Source organism: Fukomys damarensis, unplaced genomic scaffold, assembly GCF_012274545.1.
Source record: "Fukomys damarensis isolate Sample0158 unplaced genomic scaffold, DMR_v1.0_HiC HiC_scaffold_35, whole genome shotgun sequence".
Lineage (NCBI taxonomy): Eukaryota > Metazoa > Chordata > Mammalia > Rodentia > Bathyergidae > Fukomys > Fukomys damarensis.
Genome location: NW_022900947.1, coordinates 55,253,925 through 55,271,694, shown reverse-complemented (window position 1 = coordinate 55,271,694; position 17,770 = coordinate 55,253,925). Strand labels below are relative to the sequence as shown.

Below are 17,770 nucleotides of genomic sequence, written 5' to 3'. Positions count from 1 at the left end.
TTTGCATCTTAATCCATTCTGCCAGTCTATTTCTTTTGATCGGTGAATTGAGGACATTAACATTGATAGTTATAATTGTTATGTATTGGCTTTTCATTGTCATGTTATTTTCCTGTTGTTGGTTCTTTTATTTTTTATTTTTCGTTCTCTCCCTTTAATTTCTTGCCTTGCCTGATATATTTGCTCTGTTGGTCCTTATGAAGTTGTGGCCTTCATTTTCTTTGTCCAGGATATTGTTTAGAGTTGTTTGGAGTGCCAGTTTGGTGTTCATGAAGTTTTTCAGGTATTCTTTTTTGTGGAAGTATCTTATTTCCCCATCACTTTTAAAAGATAGTTTTGCAGGATACATCAGTCTAGGTTGGAGGTTGTTTTCTTTTAGGTCTTGAAATACCTCACTCCAGGCTCTTGTGGGTTTGAGTTGAAAAGTCTGTTGTGATTCTGAGGGGCTTTCCTTTTCATATGATTTGTTTCTTTTCTCTAACTGTTTGTGGTATTTTGTTCTTCTGTTGGGTTTCCGGGATCTTGATTGTTATTATATGGCTAGGTATAGATTTTTTTTTAATCATGGCTAGTTGGAGTCCTATATGCCTCACTTACCTGTATGTGAAATTCTTCCCATTTTTTGGGAAGTTTTTTATAATTAATTCTGTGAACAGTTTTTTTTATGTCATTTGTACTTTCTTGTGATTTTTTGTGGGCTCCTATCAGTCTTATATTGTTCTTCTTGTATCATCTAGGAGCTGTTGGATTGATTTCTCATGTTCCCTTACTATTTTGAAGAGATCCTTCTTTTCATAATCACTGACCTCCATCCTGTCTTCTATATCTGATATCCTTCCTTTCTTCACATTGGCTCAATCTGTTACATAAACTTTGAATACAGTTTTTAATCTCTTGGGTATCTGTTTGAATCTGTTTCATGGACTCCATTTCTTTCCTATGTTGGGCATTCATGGTTTCCATTTCTTTCCTATGCTGGGCATGCATGGCTTCTATCATGGCTCTATACTCTTCTATTTTTTTAAATCTAATTCTATGATCATTACTCTCTAATCATGTCTTTCATTTTGCTCACCATCTCTTTGGTTATCTGGGAAATCAATTCTGTTTTGAATTTTTCTAGAGCCTCATTCATCTGTTTTGTTACTTCCTCTGATATCAGTTCAGGGTGTCCAGGCAGTTGACTATCAAACTATTTCCCATCATTTCCTCCATGGTTTACCTTTGGTGAGGTGGAAGTCTGTGTTTGTATCTTGTTTATATGTTTTCTCATTTCTATTTTTGTCATTGGTACCATTCTTGGTTTATTTCCTGGCTTAATACTTCAATCTCCCAGATATAGCTGGTCTTTAGGTTTTGAGTCTCTAATGACTCTGGGGCAATCTCATTTTCATTATTCCAGGGAGCACAACTGATTAGATCAATCACAACACCTTAGCCCAAGTGATATAGTCAGTAACACAGTAGTATCAAGCACAGCTTAGAAAATGACAATTTGTGGTAGTTATTAATCTATACTTTTAACCATGTCAATAACTCAAAATTGAGGCTGGAGCTCAGGACAATGGCCTTAATGAGTCCCTGTGTCTCTGTGGTGTTTATCCAGATACCATTCCAGCCAGTGGGCCAGAGGTGTGTGCGTGTGTGTGTGTGTGTGTGTGTGTGTGATATGTGCTGAGGGGCTGCAGGCACCTTCAGGACTCTGCCTCTCACTGGTCTGCTGCCAAGGCGTGGGGGTTGGGCGGGGGTAGTGTAGGGTTATATTCTGTTTGAAAAAAAAAAACAGTGCGGGGATCTAGCTCAGTGGTTCCGAAGCCTACCTTGCAAGCACAAGGACGTGAGTTTGGTCCCTGGTACCAAACAAACAAACAAACAAAAAACCAACTAAGACTATATTCAAGTAGTTGAAATTAAATATTGAAAAAATTGATAGGAATCTGGAAATATAAAATGTGGTATTATAGATTAAAAAAATAGAAATTTTAGAAGTGAAAGTGAATAAATAAAATTATGAGAAAACAGGATTCATATTTGATTAGACATGGTTGAAGAAAGAACAAAAGAATGAATTGTAGACCAGAAGGTTAGGCTATAGGGTCATCGCAAAACCCCTTAGCAGTGTGTATTGATGTTCAGGAGTTCCCCAGAGGGTGGAGGGGTGATCTGCAACATAAGTGTGCCCACCACAGCCAGTGGTGGCTGTGCATCTGGGAAGGTGATGAGAGAGTGTGACTATCCACAGAAAAAGTGATCTCATATGTGCTTCCTTTCTTGTATGACTTCTCAAATTATTCTGTTTGGAGTTTCATAGAAACAGTGAAATAAAATAGACTATAGAGTCTTCAATAAAATAAGAGACTATTAAAAGTTTAGTAGACTCTAGGTGGGACAAAAATACATCACTTGTTGAGGCACTCTTATCTGTAATGTCTTGCTGAGGTTATGCATTTTAAGGAAGTTTAATCTACACTTGTTAATTTTAATTCAACTCTGTAGCCAGTGACTACTGTTGTAGTTCTTTGTTTTATGTGTTGGTCTAAAATATATCCACTTTGTACTGGGTATGTGGTTTCTCATTTTACTTCTTAGTATATGAATAGTATATGAATAACTAAAGGTTCTACCTGTGTTTCTTTGTGCCATTTTATCCTCTGAATGTGGGTTCTTAAATCTTGTATTTCTAAACTTGGTCAGAGCTTCCAATTTCATCAGGGCAATGAGCTTACAGTTTTGCGGCTCTTCTCCTGTGCCCCTTTGCCTGGCCCATGGGGTCTTCAGACTCCATGGGGTGACTGCATTCAGGTACTTTCTTCAGAGGCACCTCTATGGCACCACCTTCATGACCTGCTCTTTCACTTTGCTCACAACTCACTGATTTCTCTAAATGTCACCCATCAACACCTTCCTTCCTAAGTTTCTGCTTTGGGGTGACTCTTAGAGTTGAGACATAATTTATTTTTAGTAGTACCTTTGCCCTTGTGTTGCTGCTTTTCCTTGGCTGCTGCAGACTCACTGCTCATCATTTTTTTATCTCAAATTCACTAGGGGGAGGTGATTCCTAGCATAGCATACAAATTAGTAAACATTGTGAGCGACTACTTTAAAATATTAGCTATTGATATTTTGTGTATTTCAAAAAAGTGTATTGCAAACATGGAGTAATAAAAATAAAATAAAAAAGAATAAAACAAAAAGAAAAAACTATTCTCACTATATTTTTGGGTTAAATTAAGTATCTCACCACATTAAAAACACAGTTATTTTTCATTTAAAATATATGTTATTAAAAAATAAAAAATATATTATTTATGTATATCATTGTGTAATTTATCTACCATTAATATTTTAAAATGAGTTTGTAACTAGATCATTTCAATTTCTAAGTTTTAATTTCTATCATCTAAATTAATTTGGAATTACATATTAATTAACAGACTAATGGCTTCATTTGACACACTTTGCTCATTCCCTTCCCATTACTCTTTTTTTCCTTCTTTTCCCCTCTCCACCCCTTAATCTTTTCTAATATTCTCCCTACTACTTTCATGTTTCACTCTGTCTTTTTCCTAGATTTCTCATGTGAGAGAAACTATGTGATGTTTGACTTTCTGAGTCTTACTAAGTTTACTTAATGTGATGTTTTCCACTTACATCTGTCAAAATTATTTTAAACAACTTAATGATCTGATAATTCTGTAAGGCCTTGTTTAATTTTGTTGAAAACTAAGACCCAGAAACTTCCCAGGTTGCAAAGGGTCAGTCTCATTCTAACACTAACAGTCAATATTTTAATTTTTTCATTTGTTTTGTGTGCTTGAGATTTTCTGTCCCAAAGCAATTTCTGCAGTAAGATCTGTGAAAGATGAAATAGGCTTTAAATATTTTTTGATAAGATGGGAGAAGAATGACTGAAAGAAGAGGAAAACAATGGAGTACAGTATATTTCTACAATCATATATATGTGTGTGTGTGTGTGTGTGTGTGTGTGTGTGTGTGTGTGTGTGTGGCAGTTTAGGGGCTATGGTTGGGGATGGAAGGACAGATGGCCTCAACTTGTTTGAAAGATAATGACAATAAACAAATTAATTTCTACTGTGGTTTGGAGTTGGCAAAGCATCATCATGGATTATTACTTTGGTTGTCATATTGACCTTGTCTGATATCTATGACAGGGACTTTTACTGCCACATTACAGATAAGAAAAGTAAGGCTTCAGATTTCTTTGATACAGTGTTACGTAGGAAGACTTTTCATGACACTTAATATTATTATCATTAATGGCAAACTATGTTTGAAAGATTGAATCCTAATTTACTCTCACCCAGAATGAAAAACTTCTCAATACATACATACATTATTCAGATTCTGCAAATCTGAGACACAAATCCTTAACCACTACTAAATCTTTAATCACCTGAAAAACTTGTTATGGAGAACATAGGTGCAAATTTACATTTGTTCTATACTAATGGGGACCAAATACATACAGTAAGAGATGTTATTAACCATATCCATTATTTCCTTTTTGGGATAGGCTGTAATTTGTAACACTAGCACTCCGTTTTCCCCTCCAGTCTGGATAACTGCAGTGGTCTAGGTCATACATTTAAGTCAGATTAAATCCTACTTTTTAGTCAGACGGAGCAAAAGTAGTATCACATTTGTCTGTTTTAGTAATTACTTTCATCAGTGCCAATTCCCACTCAGATATACCAAAGTTAAATATAGAAGCAAGGGAGGGGGAAAAGGGAAGGGAAGGAAAGGAAAAGGAAAAAGAGAATATGAGGAAAAACATGAAAACAAAACTTTTGTAAATGAGAAGGAAGAAGGGTTGAAAGGAGGGAGAGGGTTAGGGAAAGAAGAACCAAGATGTATTATGTACAGGTACCAATTCTCTATGATTAAATTGATTATTATGTACATCAGAAGTGTGCCAATAAAATTAATAAAAAGCTATTTAAAAATTAAACAATAAATGACATAATAGCTTTGACTGTGAAGCAAGCTGAAGACAGGCTATTTTAAATTACTTATTTCCTCTGTGTTGTAAATGATTGAAAATTTGTTTCTCTTTGGGGAGAGTGGGTGCTGAGGCAGTGGGAGGAGATCAGAATTTGTCCTCACATTGCTGAGGATCCTTTCTCCCTTTTGACCAATGTGCTCTCTATTTCCAGAGGAAGTCTTAGACCTACAATATTATACAGATGTTTTAGAGCTAGAGTGTCATATAGGTGTCTGAAGGTCATGAGTTTTTGAAGACATCTGGCTTGCTTCCATCCCAGAGAAGAAAAGAGTCAAATTTCAAAATATATTTTAATATATGAATCTTCCAATTCTGAAATGGTATATTTCAAAGACAAATTTACCCATTTAACTATTTTTTTCAGAAATTAATATTCTCTACATTTAACATATTTTCTGAAATTTCAAAGAGAGGTTTCAGGTAAGCTAAGAATTTCTTCGAAGACCCTCCAGTGAGTCTCAAGCTATTCCATAATATAATTAATGAAAGAGATTCACATGTATCACCAAATTTGAGGCGGTTTAGTTGAAAAAGTTTGATACAGCTTAGTGAATTCCTGGAAGAAAACAAAATACCTCTTAAATGTAGTTAAAAGCATTTTGAGTTTAAATATTCCACACAATAACAACTTTCTTTTCCAAAATTAGGCATTGTGATATTTAGTCATTATTATTTTTTTAACCTAAGGATATTTGTTTCTAGGTATCCCCACATGTTAAACAAGCATATTTGCTAGTTGGACTAGAAAATCTTAGTTTTGTAACACTTCTAAAGTCTCATGATGGGTTCATCTGTTATGTGAACTCCAGCCTATCAGTGGCTGCTTGCAGTACTATGTTAGGAAGTTTGGAGGCTCACTCTAATGGGTTGAAGAAAAGATCAGGAAGAATTGATCTTAGTATGGATCTGTTCCTGGCGTTTGCCATAGGCCTGTGTGTTTGTATGTATGTGTGTATGGGGGGAAGACAGGAAGGAGAGGTGCACAGTCTGCTTCCAAATATTTCCAGCTCTGAGCTGAGATGGAAAGCACATATGTATGAAAGTAGTTACATATTTTCTTTCAGGTTTACTACCATAGGGTTGGTGGCCTGGTAAAAACTCTCTTTCAACTTGCTTAAGTCAACCATGAGTGAGTAAAGAGGGCTCCTTGGTTAATTAAGATCTGCAGTTGTCAAAGCAAGACAAAGAGCTATTTTCTCTCATTCTGCATTCTTTCAGGGGAGAGCCACTTTCCAAGCTGGGGAAAACTCACCATTTGGTGACCCTGTGGTGATCCCCTTGGTAGTGTGTGTGGCCCTTTGGATGCCTGCAGGAGTGGTTGCTTCAAAGTCATCATCGGTGACACCAGGAGTTGAGAGGTGGCCCTCTGGGGTGGCCTGGATGTTAGCATTTGCTCCTGCTTGTCCCACTGGAAGGGCTCCATCCTGGGCATCTGGATTAGCCCCTACCTGACTGGTGGGCAGGATGCCTCCCGGAAACAGAGTATGCAAGAGGAGGCCTGTGAAAAACTGGGAGCCCAATGGCTAGATGAGAGAAAGAAACAAGATAAAGTCAGAAGGAACACATTTGAAGTCCATTTAATGGACCTTTCATCGTTGGAGGGCAGAAAGCTGGGGTAGAAACAGCAAGCTGAAGAGGGTGGAGTCAGAGAACACACGAAGATCCTATCTTCCTTAGAGGAGATGCCTCTGGGCTAGAGCCACGTGGATGCTGTTTTCATCACTGGCACTCTGCTGGCTCCTTTCCTCAGAAAGGGAAGGCCAGAATTAAGCCAGCCATGGGAAAAGGTAGCTTGTATACCTGGAGGATTACTAAGGCAGAAGATCCATATGACAGTGATGGGCTATCTCTCTGCTATTCATCTATACCATAACCTTCCTTTTCTTCATAAAAGATTTAAACAAGTATTAAGCAAGTTAGGAGATTAAATATTAATGAGAAATTAGTTCAAGTAGATTAACTAGCCATGACCTTCACTGCTCAAATCTTTAAAATTTTTTGGGGGGCAAGGGAAAGAATCTAGGTCCTTGCACATGCCATGTAAGTGCGGTATCACCAAGCGAACCCCCAGCCCTTTGTATTTTTCAAGACCTTGGAATATTCATGCAGAAATATTTCTGTCATCAATTCAGCCACTCTGTGTGGTTTTTGAAACAACTGAATGAACTTTAGGGTTCTCCATTGTTGAAGGGATTCTGATTGGTCAGGTCTAGGTCAGGCCCATAACTTTGCATTTCAAACTACTTCTCAAAGTCATTCTGAGTTAGTGGGCCAAGAATGAAGTTTATCTGAGTTTTAAGAGAAACCAGAAGTATATTTATAAAACCAGAACTAGAATTAGGTCAGATGGTAGAAAATCAGAATTTTACAAACTGAGGATGATACCCACAGTCTTGAAATAAAAGTGAGTGACAGACATCAGTAAAAAAAAAAAAACTAAGACTAAACAGACTGCAAGTTATGAGTTGGTTTCTGGTCAAAGGAGACTATGTAAAGACAGAAGACATTGTATAGAAGTGAAAAGAAGTTAATATGATAGTGATTAAAATTGTTACCAGTTCCTCAGAGCTTAGCATAGTAGCCTAAAAGCAAAATTATAAACACAAGGTATTAGGCAAATTTAAATATATTGAAGGCAATATACATTGTAAGACATAACTTAAAAACTTAAAATAAAGTATTATAAAGAAACATTTAAAAAATGTCAATAATATGTTAAACTGTCTTGTGATCTTTATTAGAAAACCAATGGTAGCTTATAATACAGGAATGTCAATATGTATAATTTGAATAATGTGAGGTCACTTTCATTTAAACAGTTATGTATTTTTCTATTTTAAGTGATAAATGCATAGTGAGGGGTACTTGGAAAATGGAGAGAGAGAGGGAGAGAGGGTGGCATAATTTCACCATTCAGTTTGATGTACTGTTTTTTTCCATATATTTCTTCTTTACATAATAGAAATTATATCATTATACAGTTTTATGTCTTACCTTTAAAAAAATCTATAGCAGTCACTTAATTGTATTATTTACAAATTTTAATAAATACAATTTTGAATGGCCCCAGTGTTTACTCTTATTTTGCACAGTTTACCTAACCATTTTCTCCCAGTCCTAAAATTGAGTTATGCTCAACATTTTTCTTCACCAAAATATTGCTTAGATGATGATGTTGAACATAAACCTTTGCTCTATGTCATATTTTCTTGGGACATGGTCCAAGATGTGGAATTAAGAGTTGTTAGAAACTTTATATTGGTGTCTGTTTTTAGAAGTAAAGTTGTCACCTATGCTAATATTAATCTTGACCCTTGGTAATTTTATCAGTGCTATCAGGAATTACTGTCACAAAAGTAAATAAGAAGACAGGAGAGAACATGGTCAATCTTTTTGGAAAATACATACAGGTAAAAATAAATTTGAGAGTAAAATATAATCCCTCAAATTATGACTCATAAGATGAATTCCATGTATTAGTTTCTTTTAACAATTTGGTCGGGGGGACTGACTGGTTGCTTCTTTTGGTGCTCCATTTACTAAAGGTGCAACTCTCACTGAGTACCTGTATTTCTACTTACTTATTTTCAAATGGGACATAAAATCATGTCTTCAAGACATTGTTTTCAATATTACATAAAATAATACATGTGAAATACTACAACAGTGCTTGGCACATGGTAAGTGCCAATTAGTATTAACTCCTGTTATTATGAACAGCCATACAATGCCAAGTAAATTGAAAACTTGGTGACTAATTGGCAAATTGGAACAAGATTAAATATTCTACATCAAAGTGATTTAAGGTAAAAATCATTAAAAAAATCTCACCTGGGCTCCAACTTGTGTTACAAAAATTGGTAACACCTAAACATAAAAGAGAAAAATTCACTAAAAATATATTAAAAGATAAATTCTGTGAGATAGTATAAATATTGAGGATTTTCTTAAAAAGATATATTTGCTTAACTAATATTTGTTACTAATGTATCATATATAATCATTGATACGGACTCATTTATAGAACTGGATAGGACTCACCCCATTTGTAAGATTAGTCAGGGAGATATTTAAGACCCTGTCCACGCCAGCACATTCGAGGTAGAAGTTAGCACAGTAGATACTGCTATGAGGGTTTGTGTCCTCCAAAGCTCCATGTGATCAGGCTGGGTACTCAGCTTGTGGCACTCTTTGGAAGATGATCAATCTTAAGAGATGGGTTCATTTGCGAGGTCTCCCAGTCACTAGGGGATTTGTCCTGGAAGGGAGCACTGGGATTCTCATCCCTACTTTTCCCCTCTTTTGCATCCTGGCCATGAGGTTAGCTGCTTTTTGTACTGCCATGTGCTTCCTGCCATGACAAGCTGCTTTACCACAGGTCCAGATGTAGCAGGGACAACCAAGTATGTACTGAAACTCTATTACCATTGTCTTAAATCAGCCTTTTCTTTCATTAAGTCGGTAACCCTAAGTATTTGTTGTAGTAATGGAAAGCTGACTAACACAGATAAACAAGAAGTAATTTGAGTGTCTAACAGATTTCATATTGAAAATCATTTCAAGAAGCTGATGATAAAATGCATAGATTTCTGTTACATGTTGTCTCAGAAGATTCATTAAAACATATAATTGGTATTTTAAAACACAGAGGTTATTCTCATAATAGTTCTATTATAATATTATAATAGAACTATTATTCTCATAATAGTTGCCTGAGTGTTTTGTTGTTAAAATAGAGCATGGTAGGAACTCACAAGATGTACTGCTCAGTAACCCCAGCATTGACAGAGCACTTAGAATTAGCTGAGCAATAATTCAGCAGTCACTGGTAATTAAATGTTAGGAATTTGTAGCTGGAAAAGATTTGGGTGAGGTGTTGGAATGCTCTGGAACTCTCTACTACTCCAGAGCTAAACGAAGAGCTGAGATTTGGCTGGGAGTTTTATGGATCTAGAGTCTACTCCAAACCACTCCTTTGATAATTGGGAGCTGCCAAGGGGTACCTAGATTTGTGGCAGAGGAAGTTAGCCTCTCTTTATAGGGAGAAATGGGAGTGCAGAGACTGGTGCTGCACAGAAGATTGGACGTGGTTGTCCTTAGTGGGGGCACAGTCCAGTGACAGCAGAGAATCTCCACTGATGCTGGGGGTTGACTTACATTCTTGCACATTGGAAGCATGCATCGTTAAACCCACTATACCGGAACTTCTGTAACTTCTACAAAGACCTCTCATGCCTTTGACTCCAGGGAACAAGTACTTGTTAGGGACATGAACTTGTACTAAGTCTGTCTTTAAGTTTAGAGCAGGGCAACAGTTGAGACTGAAGCTGGGCAGTCAGAGTGTGGATCACACCAGGAGCATGTGTTGAGGAGACTTTTACTTTATTTGCATTTTTCAAACCTTTTTCAAGGGTAGGTTTTATGACTAAGACTTACATTGTAAGGTATTTTGTGTGTCTTTCATTTCAGACACTAAGAATTGGCCCAAGGGAGATACTCATCAAAGTGGTCAGAGAATTAGTAATAAGGGTGTTTGCTGTGGCATTGTTCATAGAAGCAGAGTGTTTGGGAAAAGAAATCTCCACACTTTCACAGAAAAGAATTTAGTGTACAGTCGCATCCTAAGAATACACTAGACCGATGCTGTAAAGGAATATTTTAAGACATGAAAACTATTCAAAATGTATTTAGTGGAAAAAATCAGATTGCAAAGACATCAGTATAGCAAGAACATAATTTGTTTTGAAAATGTACTATATACATTAAAAAAGGACTGAAGGACACATCCCAGAATGTTAATAGAGTTTGTTTCTGGTGAATCTTATTATTTGTCTTTGCTTATATGTATTTTAAAAATTCTTTCTAATTAATATAATAACAGAATAAGCAATAAATAATCCTACAAAACATTAAATAACTGTGTGGAGATAATGGGCTTGACATGTTGGAGAGAATAAATTATCCAAAAATAATTTAATCTAACCATTACGGGATAAGCATATTTTCTCCAAAGCTTTTTAAATTTTTTAGAGAAGATTCCAGAAGCTAAGGATTTGGACTTGTCCAAGGTTAAAATGCATGCACTTCCAAGGAATGATGAAATCTTAACTGTGTCATTTTTGTCTTAGTGTGAAAGTATTTTCTAAGACTTTTCCTGAAAGCAAGCAGTGGTGGGCAGTGAGGACATAGTGACTGAGAGTCCCTAGGGGATTTGTGAGGGGTCGTGAGCAAAGAGCACAAACAAGAGGAAGGTTAGACTTGCTGAAGATAACCTGTACCCATCTCTTAATTTTCTTTGGGATGACCTTGGTGACCCAGAATGTCTTCAGCAGAGAACAATGTCACTTCCTCTCAGGTTCTCTTCTTACTCTCTCCCCTTTCCAATCTTCCCTCTCTCTGTGGTTCTCCATCTTACTATTATAAATGTACTCTGGAATAGTCACAGTGCAGCATACTCAGAGTTCTGGGTATGGCTTTAGTGAGAACCAAACCGCCAAATACTGTTCTCTTTTATGGAACATACATCTTCACATGACCCAGGAATAATTTTCAATGTGCTTAAAAAAAATTCTCTCAAACCTATGCACATCTATCCTAGAGCCACTTCCCTCAGTCATGGTACTTACTTGTTGCAGCTGATTTTGTCCATTCAGTGCCCCCAGGGTTAGCGGCAGTTTCTGGGCACCAGGGGCCGCCCCTGGGGCAGGAGTAAGCTGTGGGGCAATGAGAGAGATCTTCATTGTGTTTCTTTAGTGTGAACATTGGGAAACTAAAGTATACTTGCCAAAGGTAAAAATACATTTAGAGGAAGGATTTGTTATATAAATATATACTATTTTACTAGGTGCATAATTAGACACAGGTAAAATTTAGACTTGTTTACTGTGCTAGTACAAAGACAAAGTCCATCACTAACTTTCCCCATATTACATTTTCACTGGCATTTAACTCACTCTCGTGGAGAATTATTTAGGTGATATTTCCTTGCTTTCCCTTTATGGCTATAACAGCAAAGTTTCTTGGGCTTTACCCTTTTTTACCTCTGGAGAAATAAATTCCTTCAAAGACATTCCATGAAAATTAGGAGGTGGAGAATAAATTTTCTAGTTAGACCACGAATTAATACTATACTTGAATATGAACACTGGAAAAAGTCCATTTTAATTAGGAAAGAGAGTTGTTTTTCTACCCCAAACCGATTAAATTTAAAAGATACTCTGTGGGAAGACTGAAGGTCTTTCTGCTCTTTTCAGTGTGCTCTTATTACCGGTGTGAGTATGGTTATGTGGGTGTCCTTGGGGATGTTATAATGGGCACCGAGTAAGGTATGGTGGAGGAATGGGGAGAGGGTCTTGGAGAAGAGGTGAGAGGAACTTGAGAATTAGACCAATTCCTTTATAAGAGCTGTTCTTATTAAGAAAATTTTTTTTCAGGATGTACCGAGTAGAACCCAACTCTCTCTGACTTTTCTCTTGTTCTCTCTTTCCACTTATCTACAGTGAATATGTGTGTGTGTGTCACACTGGTGGATAACCATTCCCCACATTCCTACCTCTCCTCCATACTCAACACTAAGCACCGGATTTAACACTGGATATTATAAAAAATGAATGCCACATTACTCTAAAGAGTACTTACCAGTTGCAGATCTGACCCCAGTGTGAGCAGCTGTGTTAATGGTATTAGACTTAAGGAAGGGAAGACCTGTGGGGAGTTGAAATTGATGTGTTAGATAAGAGATTGTCTGTTTCTGACACTCTGTCAGTAGGTAGCTATGCTCAGGGCATCTGTGCTCCTGTCTAAGGTGAATTTACCCCCAGGTAAATTGTAGCCTTGCATGGTCCTCCTAGGCCGTGCCATCCCCTTCAGTGGTTCTGGACAGCGCTTTAACAATGTGTCAAGTTTATGTTGCTAGCTGTCTTGCTCTTATTTCTTATTTTATCATCAATATTCGCTTCGGTTTGTATTTCTTAAGAAGGGTCTTGAAATCGTTTGATCTGCTGGCTCCTTAAGGAAGGAGACTAGCTTCCCACTTGACTGTTCTACAATATCCACTGAGTAAAGAGACAATTTTGGATTCTAGCATTATTTGCATTATTTCACAAAGTCTAGATGTAGGTGTAGCAGAGTCCTTTACAACATAGGAAGTTGAAGGGGCAGGGAGTATAGCTGTCAAGAGGAAACACAGTTTTCAAAAGTATTTCAATATACTTTGAAGAAACAGATTCTGCAGGAACATATCAGCTTGGCAACACATGTGACACACTGTGTAAATCTTGATGTTAAACCTACAAGTCTTAGCACATTTCCCTTGTAGATCTTTCTCTTGTAAGACACACTTACCTGACTAGGCTGCTGCTGGGTTACTGTAGTCACCTGATCTGGAGCCGGTTTTGTTGGAGAGGCTTCCAAAGCAGAATTAAGCTGCTTCTGTGAACACGAATATTTGAGAAGGTAGGAATGCAGTTCTTACATCCAGAAGGTAACAGGTCATTCTGTTACAAAAATGCCTATCTTTAAGCCCTATATATTTTGAACAGTTTTACTCCTTTTTTTGGGAGGGGGATGGGGGAACAGTTTTACTTCTTGGAACATTTTATGCATGGCAGGAGATGGATCTGTATATTGGCAAACACTGAAAGGAGTGGGGGGTGGGTTTTTCAGTGGCTTTCCTTGGCTTCTATTTCTTTTCTGTAACTGCTTTTCTTCTTTGTCCAGACATAAAATATATGCTTAGCATCTTAGTTCTGTGCATATTTGCATCCTAAAGCTTGAGTTGAACTGCCATAAATACTACTATACTTTCATTAGTTTCCCACTTTTGCCTTGTGCCTGCTATGTTGATCCTGTAATGAAAGTTCAGTCTTTTTCATGGCCAGGGTATTTTCCAATGTATGAGGAATCACTGACTAGTAAGGATGAAAATGTCCTTGCTACTTCTGTGGTGTAGTTGTGTGGCTTTGTTTTATAGCTAAGAGAAGCCAACTCACCTATGTAAGGTGATGTGAGTGGTAGAGCCTGTTCCAGAATCCCTGGAATGCCCTGCTTAGTCCTGAAAAACGAATCCTTCCCTTCTGGCTGACTGTAGCCAGCCTTTGCTCCTAGGTGTGTACTGTGGAAGGGAGGGTGGACTTCCACATGCACCAGCTCCAGAGCAGTCAACTCTTGGTTCCCCTTTGGACTATCACCCTTAGCTGTAAAAAGAGTGGTTGGCATTACCAGTCCCTGGAGGTTCCTTTCAGCATTGAGACTGAGAAAGGATACATTCTTCAGATGAGTTTGTTTTTTAATCCCTAAAATCTTGTTAACACAGTAGCCAGAGTGAACCTTTGAAAGCAGTAATCCTGTCACTGCCTCTGCTCTTTGCGTGGAATGACTGCCAGTTTCACTCAGAGTAAAAGGCAGACACTCCTCAAAGTCTATAAAGCCTCATGCTCTGGGGCCTCAGTAACCCTCTGACCTTTTCCTACCTTGTCTCCTCTTGTCACTCTGCTCAGGCCAGCAGGATCTGTGCTCTTTCTGGGGTTGGTACAGCCCATTCCTGCCTCAGCATCTCATCTGCACCTGTTTTCTCTGACTGGAAGGCTCTTTCGCCAGATGCTGCTTTACTGCTGCACTTGCCTCAGTTGAATTCACACTCGAATTCACTTTCTTATTGTGAACCACCTTGACCACGCTTCCCTCCCTGACGTGAGCCCTAGGCCTGCTCCCTCTAACTCTGCTTTGCCTGCTCTTTTCCTTAATGCTCACCACCTCCAACACGCATGTAATCTCCCGATTCAGGATGTTTATCAGCTATCACTTGTTTCCTTGCTAAAATATAAATGTCACAGGCTAGAAATGCTGTGTTTTATTCAGTGATATAACCCAAGCAGCTAAATCTGTCTGCACTCAAATATTTGTTGAAAGAATGTTGGTTTCTTTCAGGCCACCTACTTCTGTGACTTTGATTCATCTGACTTCCTTTCTTTCTATTCAGTATTTGCCATCGGGCACCTGTCTAGATCACAGCTCTAGATCCACTGAAAATAATTACTGGGCTGTTGTCAGTCTCTAATTTGCAAATGGATTCACTTTCATGTCTTTATCATTCCACACATTCATTTGCATAAAATAAGAAGTACCTTGTTCGTGTGTCCTGATTTTCACTTGGTAAACACTGCTCCTGCACCTAGGAGACATTCATTGCCATTTCCGTGTCCCTGACATCTGTCCTGTTCATCTGCTGCTCCTTTGGCAGCTGTACAGGTCTGCACTCTGCTCCCCAGCCCCCTTGGCTGTGCTTCTGCAAAGTTTTATTTATCTTGAGTTTTCATGCATTGTATGGCATGAAATATACTGTATATTGAAATATACTGTACTTTATTTTGAAGAACCTTTTGGTAAAGTTATTCAGTGAAGTGAAATATCTATTTGTTTTACAAAAAGTTAACTTTCTACTTTACCTTGTTTCAGATTAAATTTGCACAGAGCCCTTCTTTCTGGAGGAAATGGGCATGGACATGGAGTGAAGTAAGAGGGAGGTTGGTTACTCCTGATTTGTTCCGTTCTCTCTTAAGCTTACCCTGTTCATTTCCTTCACAGCGCTAATCACAGCTATTTATAATTAATGTTTCTTTTTTTTTTAACCACAATTATTTGATTCATATACATAGGTCTTGTGAACACCATGGGGGATCAGCCCCTATCCCACTGTTGTGTTTTCAGGAAATAGTGCAGTGTCTGACATACTGAGAGGTTTCAATCAGTATTGGTTGATTATATGGATGAGTATAGAAGTGTCAAGTGAGCTTCAGGCTTAACTAAGAATGGCTTCCTCTTTTAACAGCAAATACATTTTTTCTTAGTGTCTGTACTGAGACATCTTGAACAAAGAGAAGTCCATTTCGAGATCCAAACCAGCCATGTGTATGCTTATAAAGTGGCTATCTGGAGTAAGTATGAAACACTGATCCTCTTTTCTTTCAGAACCTTTTACATATGAACATGTTTGGTGAAGAAATGTCCTGAGTAAAAAAATACTGGTAATTTTATAATATGATTTTGGTATCACACAGTTTGATAGACCTTTTAGAATTTATATAATCTACAACTCATATAATTACTCAGTTAGAGAAATCAGAAAATTTAGTTTACTTCTTCAGTCATGAATAGAAAATTAGTTGCCAAGAAAAAATTTTTTTGGAAAATCAAGTAAATATCCATTTTTTTTTTTGGTACTGGGAATCAAACTTGGGACCTTGGGCTTATGAGGTATATGGCAGAACCACTGAACTAAACCCCTGGCCCAAATAAGTATCCATTTTAAGTAGATATAGCCTGAGGCATTCCTTTTTCCCTCATTTCTAACCCATTGTTTTGCCAAAATAACTGAAATTCTTCTATAACTGTGTGAATGTATTTTAAAATGAGAAATATTAAAATATACATCAACACCTTATTAGTGTATCATCCTTTGCCTTGGAAAATAAAAACAGGAAACTAAAAAAAAATGCATCATAAATTAAATCCATTCTGATGGCTACAGGGAAAGAGAGGCCATGGCTAGAGATGCTGTATGGCTGGCACAGAAGGCAAATAGACTGCACTTACTGGTAATGAACGAGTCGATCCGAGAAGACAGAACAGCAGAATCAAAGTCTTCATGTTTCAGATTGCTACCTATAAGAACAAAGCAGGGTCCTCAACTTTAGATCTGCTGAAAATAATTGCTAAGCTGCTGAAGTCTCTACATTTGCAAATGGGTTCATTTTCATATCTTTAGAAATTCAATACATTCATTTGCATAAACTAAGAAATACTTGTTCATATGTTCTGATTTTCATTTGATAAATACTGCCTCTACTCCTAATAAACTTTCAGTGTCATCTCCTTAACCTCCACCTAGTCTGACTACAAAATATTGAAATATTTTCACACCATTTTTGCCCTTTTGAGACACATGATACTTTACAAAGATAAACATTCTACTAAAACATGGTCAATTAGAGTTACCTTGTATTCACCAGGCAAAGTGTACAGATGAAATGATATTCAAAATCCAAGTGACTTCTCCAGTTTACTCTGGTAAAATATTTTATCCTTTGATGATTTGAATTTCTAGACAGAATTTAAACTCAGCTCCAGAATATTGGAAACTTGAGAACCAATCAGGTTTTAGTTGTGTGTGAAATCATTTGGTTTCTTTCATTTCCCAACACTTCATTAGTTGGGTTATTAGCCACAGACATTATGTTACTCAGTGTCTAACATTTGACTAGAAGGTATTTTAGGAAGACATGCCTTATGTAATTAAAAAAGTGCAACCATTAAAAAATTAAAATCTATCTTCACTTTCATCTCTTTCCTGAACTATTTCCAAAGTTGCTTGTTTTATCATGTAAGAATGAGGACATAAATCAAATACCAATATATATGGAACTCTATATTCTTAAAAAGTGAAGTTTATTATGTACATTGCTCTGTAACTTATCTGGAGTACTTAGATAATGAACAACTTTATAAACCAGTACACATGGATTACTTTCATTTATTTAGTGGTTACATTATATTACATCACCTTTTTCTTTTGATAAACAGTAAGTCTAATTCCATTTTATTTTGTAATGACAAAAGTGTTACAATGAACATCCTCATAAAACTTTTATTTACACATGTGAGAATATTTGTAGGTAGTACTCATGGAAATAATATTTTAAAGGATATCTGCATTTTATATTTCAGTAAGTATGGCTAAATTGCCTTTCA

At 37.0% G+C, this 17,770-nt stretch overlaps 1 protein-coding gene across 1 annotated transcript; it reads right to left on the bottom strand.

Annotated features, from left to right (window-relative positions):
• Nucleotides 1-6,237: 6,237 nt before the first annotated feature.
• Amtn (amelotin) lies at nucleotides 6,238-16,669 on the bottom strand. The gene is made up of 7 exons (XM_010606116.1): nucleotides 16,616-16,669; nucleotides 13,367-13,453; nucleotides 12,662-12,727; nucleotides 11,650-11,736; nucleotides 8,855-8,890; nucleotides 7,579-7,605; nucleotides 6,238-6,546 (listed from the first exon to the last, which is right to left on the bottom strand). The coding sequence occupies exons 1-7, from the start codon at nucleotides 16,667-16,669 to the stop codon at nucleotides 6,238-6,240; spliced, it is 666 nt and encodes a 221-aa protein (XP_010604418.1).
• Nucleotides 16,670-17,770: the final 1,101 nt, after the last annotated feature.